Here is a 21,684-nt window from a genome sequence, read left to right as displayed (position 1 = left end):
GTCCACTGCCTTTAACCTAAATTAAATGAATTGCATTTATAAAGCGTTTAAAGGCAGTTGACACTATTGGTAATTACTCAAAATAATTATCAGCATAAAACCTTACTTGGTCACGAGTAATGGTGAGAGGTTAATAGTATAAAACATTGTGAGAAACGGCTCCCTCTGAAGTGACATAGTTTTCGAGAAAGAAGTTATTTTCCACGAATTTGATTTCGAGACCTCAAGTTTAGTATTTGAGGTCTCGAAATCAACCATCTAAACGCACACAACTTCGTGTGACAAGGCTGTTTTTTCTTTCATTATTATCTCGCAACTTCGACGACCAATTGATCTCAAATTTTCACAGGTTTGTTATTTTATGCATAATATGTTGAGAAACACCAAGTGAGGAGACTGGTCTTTGACAATTGCCAATAGTGTCCAGTGTCTTTAAACACTGTTTCAAAGTGTTGTACAGGTGTAAAAAAAGAAAAGAAAAAAAAAGAACGTTAAACATGAGAAGAAATACACTTGTACATACACATGTTCATGTTTGTTGTGTTGTCATTTAGCCTTCGAGAAAGTCTCTGCTTGCATCGAAACGTCAGGCCATTAACTATTTTTTTTTCCAAAGAATGTAAATCATTACACGGTATGGTTACAGACCCTCTGTAATGTGGCAGATAGCGTTGATTTAGACCTTAAAATGGCGAAGTGCCAGACCTGATAAGTTCAGACCAGACTAACATTATAGAAACCATGACGTCACTGCTGTGAGAGTTTATCAGCCCAGCCATGCAGGGATTTATATACACACTACTAAGCCTGTGGGTATAGGGTTTACTGCGCCTCGCGTGTAGCTTACACCACTAGCCACGAGTATGCCACGTGTATTGTATTTTTATCTCCTGATAACATCAAGGCTTTTTTTTTTAGTATTGGATGACTTCATTCCATAGAGCTAAAGTCTAATAATAATAATAATAATAATAATATAAATTTATATCGCGCTTAATACTACGTTTCTAAGCGCATGGTGCTGGTGTCCTGGTGAAGACAGTAAACCAGGGCAACAGCACCGAAATAAAAAGAACAATAAACATGTATAAACAAAAGAAGCAATCCTCCAGTTCGCAAGAAACCAAGAAACAAACTGTCAGGAATATGCAACAAAACAGAATGAGAAAACGTCTTTTAAAGACACTGGACAACTTTGGTAATTGTCGAAGACCAAACTTCTCACATGGTGATATATCTCAACATAATGCACAAAATAACAAACCTGTGAAAATTTTAACTCAATTGGTCGTCGAAGTTGCCAGATAATAATGGATGAAAAAAACAACACTTGTCATACGAAGTTGTGTGCTTTTCAGAGGCTTGATTTCGGAACCTCACAATCTAATTCTGAGGTATCGAAATCAAATTCAAATATTAATGTTAGTAGTAAATCACTTCTTTCTCGAAAACTATAAAACGGTACTTCAGAGGGAGTCGTTTCTCACAATGTTTTATACTATCAACAGCTCTCTATTGCTCTTTACCTAGTAAGTTTTTATGCCAACAACTATTTTGAGTAATTACCAATAGTGTCCACTGCCTTTAATGCTTCGTTCAGATTTTCTTATAATGAAACGTGCTCTACTCTATAAAAGCTAGACCATATAAATCAAATTATCGTTAAGACACTGGTTGGCTTAACGGCACTGGGTGGATTTCACAAAGGTAGTCCTAACTTAGGACTAGTCCTAGGCAATGCTAAGAGATAGGACTGGTCCTAGGTTAGGACCAGTAACTCATTCTAACTTAGGACTGGTCCTATCTCTTAGCATTGCGTATAGGACTAGTCCTAAGTTAGGACTACCTTTGTGAACGTTTGGTAATTGTCAAAGACCGGTATTCTATAAATCAGTAACAGATAGGGCTCAACAACCAATTGGTCATCGAAGCTGCTAGAAAATAATGAAAGAAAAAACACCATTGTTGCACATTGTGTGCTTTCAGATGCCTGAAAAGAGCTTCAGGCCTGAGGTGTTTTTTATTTAGATTCAAATAAAATAGTGAAAAATTACGATCCTATAACTAAGCTAAAGTAGTAGTCCAGTCTATTTTCTATACCATCCGCCCTGGTATGGTTAAACAGCAGGACAGTTCTTTTCAGAACTGAGAATCTCCCGAACCTCAAATTATCTCCGCGGCAGTAGAATAAAGCAAGACAGTTCTCTTAAGAACAAACTCTTCCTGGCAAGTAGATACACACATGGTGTAAGCGCAAACCAAACATACACAGAAAAATAACATCTTCCTGAAAAACTACGTTACTTCGGAGGGAGTCATTTCTCCCAATGTTTTATACTGTCAACAGCTCTCCTTTGCTTGTTACCAAGTAAGTTTGTTTGCAGATTTTACATAATTACCAAAAGTGTACAGCAGTGCATTTAAGTATACTTAATTGAGTACAATTGAGAAAGTTATACTCAATCTGACAATGAGGGCCAAGCTCAAATGTCTCACTTTAACCAGACGTTTGCTTCGTGTCAATCATTGTTTAAACCATCTTTCACCAAACACGCTTGTTTTCAAGCAATTCTTTTCCAGTATTTCCATATACCTCATCTTGGGGGCCTCCCCCGTGGGGGTTCTTTCATTCCCACTATTTACCGGGTCACTTCCCCCAAATCTTTTCACTCTCCCTTCAAACCCTTCAAACCGCCTACACTGATCAACGTCCATTTGCTGAAAAGAAACGGAAATCACTGATCAGGTTTACAGCAAAACGAGAAATTGTTTCATTTGTTCATTTCCGCTTTCTTGGTCACATCGGTAAAGTAGTTAAGTGTAGACGAAACAGATAACACTGGGGTATGCAGTGGATACAGCATTGACTCGGTAGTAGCTAAAAAGATGAACGAGTCTATAGATCAGCTTGCCCTTCTACACGGCTCTTAAAGGCAGTGGACACTATTGGTAATTACTCAAAATAATTAATTATCAGCATAAAACCTCATTTGGTAACGAGTAATGGGGAGCTGTTGATAGTATAGACAATAGTATAGACAATGTGAGAAACGGCTCCCTCTGAAGTGACAGAGTTTTCGAGAAAGTAGTAGTTTTTCACGAATTTGATTTCGAGACCTCAAGTTTAGAATTTGAGGTCTCAAAATCAAGCATCTGAGAGCACACAACATCGTGTGACAAGGGTGTTTTTTTCTTTCATAGTTATCTCGCAACTCCGACGACCAAATGAGCTCTAATTTTCACAGGTTTGTTATTTTATGCAAATGTTGAGAAACACCAAGTGAGAAGAATGGTCTTTGACAATTACCAATAGTGTCCACTACCTTTAACTTCTTACGTTATTTTTCCTCTTGACTCCGGAATTACATCTTCAATTGTTTACCCCCTTCTTGTAATACGTTTGTAGATGTTACTGGACTACAGTTACAACCTAAATTTTGCCAGGTGTGGTTCGTTATCTGAAACAGAAATATTGACTTATTGTGGCTTGCATAACTACATGAAGGTGACTTTACTCCGTGTTCTTGTAGCAATGTATGTGGAGAAACATTGTCCTTATGACACACCGGTAGCTCATACTTCAAACATTTTGATAATGCATACTAAACTTACAACCCCCCAAGGCTCTTGAATAGCCACAGAAGTTAAAAACCATAATTTTTGACAAGAACCATAAATCTGCTTTTCGAATGAGGAGTCTGCAAATAATTATTGTATGGCTAAGGCCAAGGTTTCTGTAGGAATGAAGTGTCGTGTTTTTATATACAACCCGAGACCTGCAGTGTGGAAAGCAATGGTCTGAAGGAAACTTTACCTGGTACTCTTGCAACAATGTTCAAGGAAACTTCTGGAAATCTTAAAGCCCTTATACACTTTCGGTACAGAAACAACATTAAAAGTTCACAGATTTACAAATAATTTACAGGGTTTACAGGAGGTAATGGTGAAAGACTTATCTTGAAATAATATTCCATGAAATGCTTTACTTTTTGAGAAAACAATAAAACAGTATCAATTCTCGATAGTGAGAATTACGGATTTATTTTAAACACATGTCATGAAACGGCGAAACGTGGGGAAACAAGGGCGGGTTTTCCCGTTATTTTCTCCCGACTCCGATGACCGATTGAGACTAAATTTTCACAGGTTTGTTATTTTTTGTATATATAAGTTGTGGTACACGAAGTGTGGGCCTTGGATAATACTGTTTACCGAAAGTGTCCAATGGCTTGAACAATATATTGAAACTATGCTTTACTTTGTGTTGACCTGTCTGGTGTGGAGCGGGCATCCATGTTGATGTATAAGGCAGTATGCTACACGGAAACACACCGAACGCAAAACCTCCGACCTCTGCCGAAAACATGCAGCGAAATCAACAGACATTAATGGCACTGGACACCTTTGCTTATTGTCAAAGACCAGTTTTCTCACTTGGTGTATCCCAACATATGCGTACCAAAAATCTGTGAAAATTTTGACTCAACTGGTCATCGAAATTGCAAGAGAATAATGAAATAAAAAAACATGTTGTTGCACAAATGTGTGTGCTTTCAGATGCCTATAAGTAATAAAAGGCTACAGGCCTGAAATTTTTTAATATTTGAGTGAGAAATTACACCTTTCTCCAAAACTACGTTTATCAGAGGGAGCCGTTTCTTACAATGTTGTATACCATCAACAGCTCTCCAGTGCTCGTTCAAGTCAGTTTGTTATGCTAACAATTATTTTAAGTTATTACAGATAGTGTCCAGCGCCTTTAAGGGGATGTAAAAACTCAGCACTCACGTGCCCAATTGTAGAGCACCATGTTCTCAAGAGACATCAAACTTTTGAATTGATCTACTTGGGTTTCACAGTAGAGTTCATAATTTGCCTAATCAAAGACTATACATTCCACCATGTCAGGGACGCAGAGATTAGAATAATCCCGCCAAAAACATCAAAAAAGAAATTGACACTCTCGTACAGCCGATTCGACAACAGCTGGAACAATAGCTAATATTCTTTGTCAAGGTAAACACTGAGTTTTATTTTGTGTAAATGAAAAAAGGAAATTTGCACAAATTGTGAACTTCCGTGAACTCTTGGCGTCGTAAGGAAACCGAGCAATTATAAGGCCTGATTGTGAGCTCTTAATGGTCAATGACAATAATTGCTTCCAATCTCTCGCATGTTGATAGAGATACTTTGATATCTTCAAAAGTCGCGTTAGATTCCATGGTGTACCAAACACCTCACGTGGAAGAGGATGCAGCTTTGTCTACCCGAGGCCTACTTTACTTTAAAAAAATTACACTTCAAGTAATAGCTTTGTTTTAAACTATAGACAATAAAAAACATCAATGAATGGCTGGTCATTCAAGTACAAAATACATAAGACGTGCACCTTTTAAAGGCACATGGACACGTCTTATTCAATATATATAAGCAACTTACAAGCTGCATTGAGCAACGGAGAAATGTTGATAGTAAGTATTTAGTATATTTTGAGAAACCATTCCCTCTGAAGTAACTCTGAAGTAACGTAGTTTTTGAGAAAGAGGTAATTTCTCACTAAACTATTTGAATCTGAAAAAGACTTCAGGCCTGAAGCTTTTCTCCGGCGTCTGAAAGCACACACTTAATCATTTATTCGATGACCAATTGAGTCCAAAATAACACAGGTTTGTTATTTCATTCATATGTTGGGGGATACACCAAGTGAGAAAACTGGTCTATGACAATTACCAAAGGTGTCCTTAAAATTCCAGTGGATTTAAATTCCAGGCTACAACAAACACTTGACATAGAGTGGAAATATATAGGTACAAATTTACACTTAGGCCTGTATAGAATAATGTCTTTGTTTTCACAACAGAACATCAATAAATGGCTGATCATTTCAAATTGACAAAATATAAGGCGAGACCCTAAAGTAATCAAGATTTAATAGGCCTATTATTTTAATGTTTGGCGTTTCAGATCTGGTTAGTTTTATTCCACGGCACACTTTGCCTCCAGGTTTCTGCTATCGGCCTTCGCTGCTTGCAAGGCCCGTGATAGACACCTGTGGTGTACTGCTTCCCCTGGGACCATTAGGTGCGCAGTGGTCACCTTGAAGGCCGAGAGATATTGCAAAATAGAAAAGCCAAAACAAGTTTTTATTGAAACGGCAGGAGCCTTTCTGTTCCGGGGATGTCAATGTCTTTCGTCAAAAAAAAGAAACCAGTGGAGACTTTTTCAAAGTAGTGTTTTTTAGTGTCTCTGGCATGTTGGTGCCAGTGAGCACGTTTACTATATGCGGGATAATAAAATGGCCGAGTCATTAGACAAGTTAAGACATCAGAACGGTTAAGATATCTGCCTGTCTCGCTTAGCAAAAGATTACATTATTTTATTTATATAAAAACAAACCTAAGCAAGTTCTATATTCGAAATATGGGTGTTTGGTAATGATACTTGTTTAGAGTTATCAATTATGTAGATTTACTCTGTTAAATTAAGAACTGACCACGTTTTACTGCATACAACATGGCATGCAAATTACGAAATACTCCGTTCTAGTATCTTAACAGTCTCGCTAAGCAAAATATTGCTTTGTGTTATTAATAAAAACAAGTTATGCAGGTTATCAGTCCAAATGTATCGTGATGCGCCGTTGTATTGATGTTTGCAAAGTGATCAATAACTATGATATGCCTGTGATTTTTTTCACAGAGCTCGAGAAAAAACATACATCGGGATCGGTGTAAGCGTAACACAAAACTTATATTCTTTATGATCCCCGGTGCAAATGTGAAATTATGATCTTTATGAAAACATCTGTCAGCAGAGAACTGACCACAAATTGACATTGTACTGATTTCTACCTGGTAGTTCAAATCTCTTTTTAAACCACTTTATTTTGTTTCTGGGCGAATTGATAAATTGGTGAACTTAAACCATAAACACATGCCATTCCCAAGTGACCAGTTTGTGGCTGTATGTGGAAGATTAATTAACAATGTTATTCGTGAATTTGAAATAAACATAACAAACAGCTATTTGTATGTTGAATCTTCTTGTTGAAGACACGTCCTGTTCAATTCCTCTGATCTCTGTCATTGCGTGGTGCCAGTCGCGTTGTATGATGATGTTTATCTTTGGTGAGTTCCAAGCTTGGCTTAAACGCTGAAACCTTAATCCAGAAATTGTGAACTGGTTGGATAGTGTGCACATCCGGTTTGGCACGTGGCAGTCGCTTGCCAAGGTTTGTCAACTACTTACACCGCAGGGAATTAGGATTAAAAAAAAAAAACTCAAAACTCCTAAACCACAAGTCACTTTGGCTACCAAACACAAACTTCTTGACCTGTCCGTCTCAATGACGTCATTGGAAAGGGTAGATTACCGGAAGGCGTTCATTCTAAAATTGGTATCCTCAAAACAGTATAGGGTTTTTGCTGAAGTTTATTATCAACGAACGTTTCAAAACATAGACGCTGTTATTTTATTGGATGTTCGAAGCTTTGTTTTGTATATAAAAAGAAACTATAAAGAGCAACCTTTATAGGGGTATAACCTCTTTGGTTTTTGGCTCTATGGGGAAAGAGCTAGTGGGTTTGGTCTTGACGTTTCGAACAGTATACCCTGCTCGTCTACAGGAGAAAAGAAAAGCTTTTCGAACCTAAGGTAATAGAGCATACTGTTGGAAACTTCTTTTCAGAGCCAAAACTCCCTAAAAAGGGATTCAATACATCGTTTAATTTATAGTATGTTCTTGTTGCTGTTATGTTTGCATTCAACTTGTTGTTTTCGTATTAAATTCACATTATGTGAACCCACCAGAAACTCACTGTACGCTCGTACGTAGCTGGGCACACCCGGAATGCAGGGGTGTGGGTTCGAATTCCATCGGGTTGCCTGCGGTCGGGACTTAGTGTGCAGTGCTTACCACTTAATGCAGTGCTAATTAAGTTATTGTAGTAAAGTAATTGTTCAATTTTGTAAACTTTCATTTTGAGCTTATTATGGACTGCGGCAGTCAAAATAAACAAAGGTGGTTTATGGCATTTTCTCGAGTATGGCGGTAAAAATTACGGTGAGCCGGTGTGCCCCTTTTAGACGGTTTGTAGTTAAGATAATCAGCCTAGGCTCAATACTAGTATGAACTACAGCGTCAAAATCAACGGGGGTAGCAGTGGGTATTCCCCCGCCTCCACTCTTCCCCCTTGCCCCCAAATGAGTTCGAAACAAGCCAAAATGATTGAATGTTGCGACTACACCCCCTCCCCCGTGGACATGTTCCATGTACTCGAACGTTTAATATTAATCAGTGAGCTTTTACTTTAAGATAATGTTGTGGTGGGTATCGGTACAGACGGGACAAGACAAACCAAGAGAAACTGAATACTGGAAAAAAATGATTTCAATTCAGTAATGTGATATATTTTGATATATAATTTCTTTACAGTGTCAGGAAGTGCCAGTCCACACGTGCTGGGTCAGCATGTCAGAATATGGGAGCGTGTGCTTAGTGGTTTCTACACACACTTCACTCTCGGCTATTATAACACAGTTGATGTAGGGGCGGGGCTTAACACATCTTGGCACAAGCGTGCATGCTGCCTGTTACCTGACCCCGTGCCACGCGTTCAGCTTAACGTACGCCACCCCCCGCTTGGAGAATGGTACAATCTGAGGCGCCCAGTGGTTTCTTGACGTAATTTGCATGAAGTGAGGTGGTACACGCTTCTTCTCGCTGTACATTTCAGACATGCGCAGAGGGTCCCGTTGCTAGTGATGCATGGTGTATGCCAATCAAGCCATCGTCGTGAGGCCAGGCCAGCTAAATGCATCAACAAGTGGGTCCATGGATTCTTATAAAAGCTATCAGTGGGGCTTTACTCTTGAAGTAAGCTTTCTAGAAATCTCAACCAAAGTCAACAAGTACGACATGGTTTAAACTGCTGCGGAATACATAAAGTATTGTAACCTTCTCGCTATAGTTTTCGACTTTAAGGAATTACAGCAGAGTTATGTACAATACAAGTGTACGTTGTCGAGTCTTATGAGTTTTTTTGAAAAAATCATCTTTTCGCGACGTAAATAAAAGCATCCATAATCATTTGCACATCAACTGTCAGATTGTGTGTAAACTGAACTGGACTTAGTCTGGTAAACGGCGACATCTGAGCGAGGAGGAGTGGTGCATCTAACACGTGCCTTCATATCGGTGAGGCGGATTCCTCCTGGTATCCCGTCATCAGTGGGGTTTATCCCTCTCCTGGTATCCCGAGAGAATATTGGGCTCAACCACTTTTGACTAAACTGCCCTGAGGTCTGTCACATCACGGACCAATGAGAAGGCTTGCATCGAGGACGGCAAATACCTCCACACTGTGACCGTATCCTATAACTGGTACATATACGCAGTGGTGATCGCGTCAATTCCATCAATCTAAAGCAAGCTAACTCACGAGGAAACATTGCTGAGCTTTTTTCAGAGCGATATTGAGCCAGAAACTTTGCGAGCCGCCTAGGATTCACTTCAGATCATTGAAGGTAAGAAGTTTGCTCACTTTTTGCCTTGTGCAACTCTTGCCTTGTGTTACGTGTGTATTAACATCTTTTTATGAAACGCTGTTTTTCACTATTCCAATGTCGACACCATAGAGCCTTGGTGTGTGCAAACGAACTAATCCTCGACATCCAGTGTAAAAGTTTGCGGGAAATAAGTTTTCTTAAATGGCTTAAACGCTTGCCTTTTTCATGTTCACATAATTACTTTCAATTGCCGAAATTGAGTATTTTTTGTTCTTTCTTTTGAATGATGAAGTGGTAAATAAAGGTTTTATTTGTGTTTTACCTTTTAAAAAGCCTCTACAATGTAGAATATACATTTCACATTATATGATTATGTTTTAAAGTTAACACATGGTGACTTAGTCGAAAGGTATAATATAGACTTTGAATGTCCAAGTTATGGGATGAAGGAAAATTAACATAGCTCATACTTTCTTTTCCAAGCGCAAAATATGGTTTTAAACTCACGTAAAGTCCACTTCGAATTGCTCTCAATAGTAACATTGAGCATTTTTCATCATCTTCGCTAATTACTCAATAGAAATTTGCTGGTAAATAAATAGATCCAACGTAATCAATTCCCACTGTTGTGCAATTTAAGATCGCAGTTTTAATGAAGAACTTTCAATGTGATTGTGGCGTCTCTTACAATGTATAATGGTCTCATGCGGAAATGCTCATTGGGTTTTGCAATTTAAAAAAAATAAAGGAACAGTGCCCTGGAATATTGTGAACGTACTTTTGTTTCACGACCAGAGAAAGCAGGAAATTCATCAGGTCATACTAGGGCACTGATCGTTGCCATTCTAGTGAAATATCAATTAGAAATTGAAATGATATCAATATAAATATCAATTAGAAATTAATAATGTAACCACGATTTGAAATTGCATTGAAACATCCATCAATAACTAAAAGACAAACTGTTTGGTTTGAACTTCAGTTTTATCAAGTCGATTTTAAGGAGCCTCTACTCTACATTTCATTGTTGGCCTATTTTTTATATATTTTTTTCTTGTCTTTACAATTTTGGTTTAACGTTAGTATAAAACTACGCCTGTAGAATAATTGCTTTTTCTAATGTCTGTTTCGTATAGGCCCTATTTATTTCCTAATTTTAAAATAATTATCCATTTGTATTGGTAATAACCAAAATTAATATTAACAAATTTTCTAAGGCCTATAACCTATTGACTTTTATTTTATTTTATATTATAGGGTGAGCGACAACTATTTTGCCCTAAACAAAAATATACATGGCTTCATGTGTCATTTATCAATTTGCTGAAGAATACGGCTTTATGTGTGAAAACAGATTAGCAGTATAAGGCATTGATTATTATGCGTTGACAAACGGCCTACCACCAGTTGGAACTAGGCTGTTTGGTGATTATTGATAATTGATACCTAAAGTTAAATTGCACAACAGGAAACCCCTTTGGTCAGGATTTCCTGACTATAGAGTGGATGGGTCCGTGGAGTTAAATGCAGCATTTTGCACGTGCAATAAAAGTGTGTTATAATTACAGGCAATTGTATCTCCCTATATTTATGTTAATTACAATTGATATAGTGTTGTTCTCAAAACGCTCAAATTATTATTAGTATGTCTATAGTGATTTAAATCCATAGAAAAAAGATCAAAATATACAGATTTCTGAGAAGGAAACCTTTAGCGTTTTCCTTCTCAGAAATTACATGGAAAGATATACAGAATGAGTCTGCTGTATACATTGTTTAAACGAAAGAGGTTTCAGGCCCTTATTTAACCACCTGCAAACCATATCATTTTTCGTTTCAAAAGGTAGAAGACTTTGCTTACTTATACTTCTTTCATCACATAACATTTTCACACAAGGAAGTATACTTTATGATAGTTTAAGCGCCATATAATATTTCAAACAAAATAGCTGCAAGGAATACCAGAAAGTGAATTTACTATGAAATGTAATATTCCAGGAAACAAGAGAGCACCGTTCTTAAAGGGAAGGTACACGTTTGGTAAATGTCAAAGACCAGTCTTCTCACTTGGTGTATCCCAACATAAGCATAAAATAACAAGCCTGTTAAAAATTGAGCTAAATTGGTCATCGAAGTTGCGAGAAAATTATGAGAGAAAAAACACCCTTGTTGGACGAATTTGTGTGCTTTCAGATAGGAATCAAAGACTACTGGCAATAGAAGTCTTTTATTATTTTAATGAGAAATTACCACTTTCACAAAATCTATGCTACTTCAGTGGGAGCTGTTTCTCACAATGTTTTATACCATCAACAGCTCTCCATTGCTAGTTATCAAGTCAGTTTTTAAGTTTATATCTGTTATGAGTAATTACCAAACGTGTACATTCCCTTTAAATCGAATGTCCAGTTAATAATGTGAAGTCTTATGATTCTTGTTGTTTTACTTCTTAGAGTCTGAAACAAATGGAATATTGTAATTTAATCGGCCAATAAACCTACGACCCAGATATCCATTTCCACAAACGCTCAATATACTGACTGTAAGTATAGGGCCTCCATTTCCGTGTGCAGAACAGTAACTTGTCGAAACGTGTCAGAGCGCGCCCACACGGGTACCAATGTGGTATTTCCCAAACCACTGTATACCCCATACTGGTGTCTAGATCTAAAACAAAGTATGCACCAAAGTCGCCTAGCATTTAGCATAAAGCCTCTTTGTAAGTAAATAAAAAACCGTAACTGCATGCCTGTGAAATCAATGCTTTGTATTACCATTGTTCTATGGTATACCGAATGACCTTGTAAGCTATAGTTCGGTTAACATTTTATACAAATACTGACATAAACATCAACACACACACCGGTATTCGTATGACACAACAGAATAATAAACAAACTAGAAGGGCGTGTTTACGTCATCTTATTCAGATATGCTGTAGGCAATTAAATCACGGAGCAATAAACTAAACATTTAGTCACTTACATTGTTCTGTGTTATAGTTGATTTCATTGCGAGAGAATCATTCTAGACCCTCTACCTAAAAGTAATGTAAGCGTTATATGCCAGGTGTTGCTGACCTGCTATGGTGAGAAATGATGGATTGATGAGCAAATCAAGAGTGGTCAAACATTGGTAATTAATTAAAAGAGGGGAAGAAATGTATTTGTAATCGAACAGATTGGGGCACAATTTTCGTATAGGCACAGCCCTACACAGATACTATTTTAACTTTAACATTGATGTATGATTGATGCACTCTCAGAGCACATTTTGCAAACCTTGCTCCGTGTGTTCTTTTGTGTTACCAAGTGTTTGCACCTCCAAAGTAGCCGTTTTACAAAAACAGCTGATTTAATGTCTGACATTCCTTTAAAGAGGCCTGAAGCTCTTGGCGTATTTAATGTCCGTGTTTGTTTGCATCCGCGTGTCTTCGAAACTCCATGTAATTAAAACCTGGGTCGATAGCTCTGATCTATGGAGCATGTAATAATGTACTCTGTCTTATCTTTTCTTGTCCAGGGGGTGTTAAGACGTACCTGGATAGTTGTATCTCAAGTCTGAGTTGGGTCATGAGCAATGGCCTCTGCGGTAGTAGCATCTAACCTTCTGGGAAGCATTGGCCGGGGACATGGAACTCTACCATCCCCTCAAGTGACAATGCCAGTCAGTCCTTCAGGAGCCAGTAGTGGATCATTGCTTGATCTGAGAGCCACGTGTCGGTCCGTGGCATCACCCAACAATCCAAGAGAGACGTTGACCTTCGCTCGTGCAGCAAGTCCAGAGGATAAGAAGGGACTGCTTCTCGGTCTGTCAACCAACAACATGGGGCCGTTGAGTATCAAGACACACCCACAAGGCATCACAGAGAGTTGTGTCTTGTCGCCTGTTTCGCCGCATGGAGTTCTTGGTTCGTTGCCAACTCACTCAGACACTTCAAACATTGAACCAACTGCAAGAATGCAGAATTCCCCTCACGTTACATGGACATACCCAACAGTGGTCAATTCTTCACCAACCACACAAGGATTTTCCGAGCTTCAAAACAACTCCACGTTTACAATTCACCCGAGGAGTCAGAACGTATTCTGCAATGTCAGACAGACCGGGTTTGCGCCTCTCATGGAGCGCACCGGTCCCACCAAGGTGGTTCGGCGTATCTTCACCAACAGCAGAGAGCGATGGAGGCAGCAGAACGTCAGCACTGCTTTCTCGGACCTTCGTAAAGTGCTTCCCACTCACCCAATTGACAAGAAACTCAGCAAGAATGAGATCCTCCGACTCACCATCAGATACATCAACTTCCTCACTGATCTTCGAGATGAACAGATGGCTGAGGATGCCAAATTGAATGGCGATGGGATGGAGACATCCGAATGCTTACCCTCCCTTAGTAATGGACGATGTAAGCAGGACAGACTCAACAACAACAATCCACACAATACAATCCAGAACACTAGCTCCTCAGTATGCCGTCAAACGGCGCGTCCAAGAGGTAGCAGAAGCTCCTCCGAGAGTGGTATCGGCGATACAGAAAGCCTGTGCGGTAGTGCTGGGAGTATTTGTGATAGCCATGGTAGTGTATACTTCAGCGATGATAATGTTGGGTCGGTTGATTCTTCTGCGTGGTTTTCCTCCCCAGGAAGCAATCAGAGTACCGGTATGTAGAAGTAGCAAGTTTGTGAAACTCAAAACTTGAAATAAATAAATCATTTATGTTAGGCTTATCTATAAAAAGTGAGCATGATCAGCATTGTTTGTAAAGTTTGCTCACAAACTCAAGCACAAATTCAAACTTAAATGTATGATTTGCGTTTATATTGAAAAGAGTTCAACAAACACACTATACACAAAGTGAAAAATGTTGGTCACTAAATATTGGTATTTTGGTTTTGCCCCGGATTTGTGCACCTGTTCTTAATACATTCGAGATAGGAACTGTGCGCTTAAAATGTTGGGCAACTCTCTCCCACATCGTTCTTCCATCAGAGATATTTCCATGGCCAATTGGTGACGTATGCAAAATGTAAGATTTCAGATTAGAGAGTGTCAACTTTGATTGATAAAAATACCACACATGTATCACCATATAGCTTTAACAGCGTTTTATATGTTGGAGTGTTACGAAAGCCAATTAAATCTGGCAATGGGAACAAGAAGGAAATGTACATAGCAGCTTTTGTGCGTCATCTCACTCTTTTAAAGAGGAGGAAGTCATTTTAAATTGCAAGTTTGACAAAATATGTTCAACCTGTGACAAGCTGTGTTGAGATTAACACCAAATTTCATTAGTTATTATGAGAAAATGAAAGTAAAAACTGACATTTACATTTGAGGCATAATGGCTGTTTCTAAGGCCTGGACCCAATTACATAGATCTGTTTATGCAAAAAGTATTGCTTACAAAGTCAGCATAGATGAGCAGGATACCAGCCACAATTCGTGAATATAGGATGGCAGTTTGGCTGGTAACCATATTATGGTAAGCATAATGTGCATGTTGGCATGGTTTGAGCTAGTACTGAACCACATCATGCTTATTGTTCATATTCTCCACTCTTTTTGTCTCTCCGCCTTCGTCCGTGCGTATTTTCGTCCATTCAGCTCAGGTTTATTAACATCAATTTATCAACAACACTGCTTGTTATAGTAATACAAAAAATGTGCACCAAGTTATGTGAATGACATTTCACAAGTTTTCCTTCATCAAAGCAGTGACATTACACATTTCACTCTATTGATACCGGTACATTAATATGGTAATTTAAATTAAAGTGCCTTATCATACAAACAGTTTCTTGTGTCTAGCTGAAACTACACTTGAAAAAAAAAATTCTCCGATACATTATTGGAAGGATTTATAATCATTTGGATTAATTGCTAAGATTACTGTAAAAAGGAAATTCTTTGCTTAGGGAATAATATTTTACTGATAATGCCGAATCTCTATTGTTAATTGAATCGTGGCGTTCTCGTATAACCATATATTTTGTATTATTGTTATTCTGATTTAAGTTTGCAAGATGAATTTACTAATTCGTATCTGCAACATAACGCCGTCCCATACATTGGGTTGTTTAAACAATGTTTATTAAAAAAAACAAATGCTGAATATTTGCCGTCCAAATTTTGTACATGTAAACTATAGGGAGATTCAATGATACTTTTGTAATGTTTATGTAAATTAGATTTTCGGGCAATGTGAAGAGACAAGAGAAGCATGGCACAGCATGTGTTACATGCCACATGTTAAAATGGTTACGTTTAGTGGCAAGGAATACAAAGTGAAATGTTAACATTAACACCAGCTGAAAACCAAACATTTATCTTGACCTTTTGAACATCAAAAACACACATTTGCCGCAAACTGAGCTCCAATTCAGCACACTCCACACTGGAAAAAATTCGTTCTCTGTAGATTCAACTTTGATTTACAAATCAATTTCGGTTTGGCTCTGCATTAACATTTCACCTTGTATAGCAATGTATGACATATGCAAATGTAATATTTGGTGTTCCTGTGGGACAGGTTGTACTATTGGTTTGAATGATAGACCATCTGTGATTTGATTTTTTAGGTGACTGAGGAATTAAACTCACAAGTGGTAATTGGTTTATATACTTCAGGTAAAATGATAAAGTTTGCGAAATGGTCATTGCTCCTTGGGCTCGCAATAATCCAATCAAGGTGTTGGGGGCTAATACAAAATGAAATCAGTGTCTGAAGACCGCAGGGGTAAATAAGAGAGCGGCTAAACAAATTAAATAAGTATAAGGTTTGAAACTTTTCATGGTTGAAGTATCGGCCTTTAAGTATGAGAGGTTTGCGGTAGCACCAAGTGGATATCTCTATTTGGTTAGTGTTTGTTCTTAACCACCTGTTCTATTGAGAACCATTCAAGAGGAGATATTCATATGGTGTTACCGCATAAATCTCTTTTGGGTAGTGTTGGTTTGAACCACTGGTTCCTTTCAGAACAATCACTCAAATCAAAAGAGGTATTGATATGGTGTTACCCAACACAATCTCTTTTTGGTAGTGTTGGTTTTGTACCACCGCGGTGGTTCTTAAAAGAACCGGTACACCGAAGGAACCAATACTCGAAAGAGATGTTCCTATGGTTTTACCGCAAACCTCTCTTACTTAAGATCATTTGTTGTATATTTTATTTAGTGAGTAAAGTTGAGTTTGTTGTCGTGGCAAATCATTACATAGTGCATTGGCATGCACTGTACAAAAAATGACGCCGACAGCCGATCGAAAATGTTTGCGGGGGTTCGGGGCACGCGCTTGATCCTCACCAGAGAGTGCATGCAGCGTGTGGTTTAAGTGGTGTTGTGCACGTGCCACAGCCCCTCGCCAGTCATTGCTTTCTTGGCAGCTCATAAATAATCGCAGGTAATTTCAACAGGTTGGAGGTCAGCCAGTGCGCATGTAGAGACCATGGGGGTTATTCGTAAACACTCTGTTTGGGGGGGCTGGATGGCTCGGTTAGTTACTCCTGTTTTATTACTGGAATTACATGTGGAGACAGAACATTTGAAAAAAAGTTGACTGATATTTTACTTGAAATGTTTAGTGGTTCGATAGACAAGGGGCTAATTCGGGTACTTTTTAGTCAACCATTACCCGCCTGGTTGTTTCACAACAACAAAAAGCTAAATGATAACCGTCAAGGCTAAATTCAAAAAGCAGACTGATGTTTTACTTCAAACGTTGAGTGGTTGGATAAACGAGGGGGTCTGTTTAGTCAACCAAGACTCGAAGATTATTTCAAACAAACCTGAAACAAAAAAATACACAATTTTAAGACACAAAAGGTTAAGTAATTTGAGACCACTTATGTATTGTTATACCGTCCAAACATAATTTAATATTCAAGTTTTAAAAAGGAGATGTGCTCCATGGTTCAGGTGGGCAATTATACGTGATACACGAAGACATTCAGTTGTCCATGTATAAATTTACTTTCGCGCATAATGTAGGAGTATTCTATACTAATGCTAAAGTGTTAAAAAATGTCAGACTGTTAGAATTCTGTCTGCGGTCAGTGAGGTTGGACAATGTGTAAAGTTTAAATTTGTGTAGACGATGTTGTTTTGTTAGGTCTTTTATTTTTAATCAAAGTACATTATTTAATAGAGTTGTTATTTTGATTAAGTTATTATAATTTTCAGATTATTATAAACAATATAAATGATACTTGTGTTCTTTATTCATGTTTTTTTCATATGGTTTCGCTATGGGCATAAACACATGAATATTTACCCAGTCATACAGTAGACCTGGGGTCAATTTCAGCAAGATAGTCCTAACTTAGGACTGGTCCTAGGAGTTATTAAAAATCTAAAGTCTAGCACTAAGTTAGGACGAGTAATTCGAGATAAGACTAGTCCTAAACTCTTTGTGAAATCAACCCCTGTATCGTTGTGTGGTCATCTTGGTCTTAAAGGAACACGTTGCCTTAGATCGGACGAGTTGGTCAAAACAAAAGCGTTTGTAACCGTTTTTTATAAAATGCATATGGTTGGAAAGATGTTTTAAAAGTAGAATACAATGATCCACACAAGTTTGCTTCGAAATTGCGTGGTTTTCCTTCTACTGTGCGAACTAACATGGTCGGTCATTTATGGGAGTCAAAATTTTCACCCCCATAAATGGCCGACGTGTTAGTCGACGAGGTAAAAGGAAAACCACGCAATTTCGAGGCATGTTTGTGTGGATCATTGTGTTCTACTTTTACAACATCTTTCTACCCATATGCATTTTATAAAAAACGGTTACACACGCTTTTCAAAGATCAACTCGCCCGATCTAAGGCAACGTGTTCCTTTAACAACTGAGCAACTAAATTATGAATGAAATGTTACCCATATAACCACAAACCTTTCCTTTGCAAAGTCACGGATGTCAGTTTTGCTAGCCAGTGGTTGAGCAAATTGTGGTGGCCATTTGTGTTGAAATTATTCATCATTGATCACCTATAAGACTCAATACTATAAGAGTGAACGGAAGACACAGTGAAAAGGCAAAGTAATGAAAATATGGCGTCATTACAGCCATACATGGCCGTCCAAACAGGGCCCAATTTCATAGAGCTGCTCAGAGAATACTGCTGAACAGTTTTTTGCTCAACAGAAATGAGCAGGATACCAGTCACAAAATGGTGCATGTGACATGTTAATTTGGCTGGTAATCTTAGTCTGGTAAGCATATGTTGTGCTTGGCTACTTGGTGATTCATAAGCAATTGTACTACAGATGTGATTTTGTCCATGGTTTGCAGTTGAGTATTTTTGTTATACAAATCCATCCAATTTCAATTATAACGTAAGCATTGAAATCTTGAAATTCTTACAGGCCAATTGAAGAGGAAATGTCGGTTAGGACCATTATTAAAACTCACACCTGTATGAGGAACCATTGTGAAACTCATCCTGTATAGTGAACAATTTTGGAACTCCTTTCTATGAAACCCCTTTCTATTGTTGAGGGAACCATAATTATTGGAACTCATTTCTTTACCTGTTTACTGTTTAGCATGTTTAACATGACAACAGAGTTTCTGTGCTGGGCTGTGCTATAATTATTATTTTTAGTCTTGTTCACTATTGTAATGAACTTAAGAAGTAGAGAATGTCATCTGACAATGTTTTAATCTTTGTGCTTTTATGTTGTTGGGCTGGTCCCGGATTTGTTTTCTCTAGAATTATACTTTGTACAAACGTAATTTAGTTTATAAAGGTGTTTGTGTAAATAATTGCCTTTAACATGTTGCAGAAAAAGGTTGATCGAATTGAGAAACTGTTTCCCTCAAAACGTTCATTTAAATCTTACATTCATAAGAGGGTCAACAATTGTCTAATTTAAAAGGTTGGTATAATTTCTGCGGGTGACTGTAGACCATAGCCTGCCTTAGAGCTAACATTTCTTGCTCATGAATAAGTTTCATTATTCATTGATTGATTATTAATGAAACAATGCTGTGTGAGCGATATGCCACCTGTGCCCAATTTCACTGAGCTACTTCAGCAGAATTGCTTGACACATTTCTGCTTAGCAGAAATGAGCAGGATACCAGTCATAAATGTGTGATGGTAGTTTGACCGGTAACCTTATTTTGGTAAACATTGTTGTGCTTAGCTGTTTTTTGTGCCCAAGCAGCTCTTTGAATTTGGGCCCTGGCACTAAGTTCGAACTGCATAAGTTCGCACTGCATCAATGCCATAGCCTTTTTGTAATATATTTTTGTACATAGACAATTACGAAGACATCTCTGTTTTCAGTTTTGTAAATATATTTTGATAATGCTGATAAAGCATTCGTCCATAGATGACATTCCTTCGTATATAGTACATTATAATCAATAGTCCGCCCGTTTACTATCTTTGCTTGTACAAACTTTAGATGCCAGTGTTAATGCTTGCTGTACATTCCGTCACATTATGAACTGTAGAGTCTGTTATTCGTCATTTGTATTAAAACAAAAGAAAAACAACAATTTAATTTGTCATTCATCTTTGTTTCTTTGTTTCCAGGTGTTGTCTTACAAAGATATTGAAAAGTACAATGTGTTCTTTCTGGAAATGTTTTTATTTTCTTTATTTCTTGTTGACTATGTATAACTGTTTATCGGCAAGAATATCATTGAGAACACCTGGAAAATAATATCGAAGTCTTATATAGCGCACGTATCTACCAAACAAGGTACTCAAGGCGCTGAGTATACACAAACAAACTTTCAGAAAGATAGGTTATTGCAGTGGTGAATTCTGAGACCCAATTAGTTAGCACTTATTAGGGTTTACAAGGTGCCCCGGCGCATACAGCAGCCACAGCCAGGAACACCAGGGCGAACCCCTTCTCTTTTCGATAAGGGCACTGGGTTCTTTTACATGGGTTACACAATACATGGGACCAACGGCTTTACGTCCCATCCGAAGGACGAAGCAATGGTTAAGTGTCTTGCTTAAGGACAAAAGTGTCGCGGCTGGGGATTCGAACCCACACTCTGCTGATCTGAAACACCAGAGTTTGAATTCGGCTCTTAATCGCTCGGCCATGACACTTCTACATGTTCTTGGTTGTACTGCTGAAGAAAACCAAGGGAAAACGGTTTAGGCTCTGAACATTGGGTTTCTTTTGATTATTTTACGATTTAGTGTAGGGTCTTCAAACACTTTGTTCTTGATTTGAGAATTGTTTCAGTCGGAACTATTTGTCTCAGGAGGTTTGGTATCAAAAACAGACGTTCATATCAACGAGCTTTCAGATTCTGAAATTAAATAATTTTAGACATCTACATAAAAAAAACACGAGAGAAAGAAACTGACTGGGTAACCATTAACATGGTTTGGGGTTGAACATAGAACAAGTTTTATTATATTACGTATGTTGATACAATTAGTGTGATACTCCATGCGATGACAAATAAAATGCATTCATCATTGCCAAATTATTCAAAAGCTGGTGGCATAATTCCATAAGACCATTTCTGCCATAATCGTTGAGACGTTTTGGGACCGGTTTGGGTATAGTTTTAAGATGGTACACTGACTTAACTGTGCAATAGTGATAATGGTACAGCAATGGTCTAATAAAATATACGAGAGGAAGGAGATTGGAACACGAATCTAGCTAGCAAAGCAGACACTCGTTAAAAAAACTCAGTTAATAAATAATTCATCAACACGTCATGACGCGTGTCTGTGGGCGGAGGATTTGTTTAGTCACTTTGCGAAACCAGAAGGTTGGCGAAGAGGGCGGGAGTGAGCCCACACTTAGACTGGGCCCCTGTCTTTATCCGTAAGGGTAAACGAGCCTCGAAGTGTGACGTCAGATGCTCAGGCTAGCCCACACTCTGCTGAACAGAAACACAAGAGCTTGAGTTCGGTGCTCTTATCCGCTCGGCCAATACACCCCAGTTTTGTTCAAAGCTTTAGAAAATCTTGAGCACGATTTAGAGTGTATGGAACCTGGACTGTGTTATCGGAAAAAAGGGTGCCCTGTCAACCTGATCATCCCGGAACATGGAATAGGATGGGGAAGAGGTTGGGGAAGGTTGGGAAGGGAGACAGTTATTTGTAAAGAGAGGAGCTGGGGGAGTGAGTGAGGACAGCAGGTTGAAGTGGGACAGGTGTTAAACACCGGGGCCATGTTCTTTACGGGCATAAAAAC

General features: G+C 38.3%; 1 protein-coding gene across 1 annotated transcript; it reads left to right on the top strand.

Annotated features, from left to right (window-relative positions):
- Positions 1–8,893: 8,893 nt before the first annotated feature.
- On the top strand, positions 8,894–18,116 carry LOC139946332 (uncharacterized). The gene is made up of 2 exons (XM_071943966.1): positions 8,894–9,525; positions 13,030–18,116. Exon 2 carries the CDS (start codon positions 13,087–13,089, stop codon positions 14,173–14,175), a length of 1,089 nt encoding a protein of 362 aa, XP_071800067.1. The 5' UTR covers positions 8,894–9,525; positions 13,030–13,086; the 3' UTR covers positions 14,176–18,116.
- Positions 18,117–21,684: the final 3,568 nt, after the last annotated feature.

Source organism: Asterias amurensis, chromosome 13, assembly GCF_032118995.1.
Source record: "Asterias amurensis chromosome 13, ASM3211899v1".
Lineage (NCBI taxonomy): Eukaryota > Metazoa > Echinodermata > Asteroidea > Forcipulatida > Asteriidae > Asterias > Asterias amurensis.
This window is presented reverse-complemented; position numbering and strand designations above follow the sequence as displayed.

Bases quoted from the DNA above. Each gene is read 5' to 3' on its own strand.
- LOC139946332 (XM_071943966.1), top strand. From the start codon at position 13,087: ATGGCCTCTGCGGTAGTAGCATCTAACCTTCTGGGAAGCATTGGCCGG.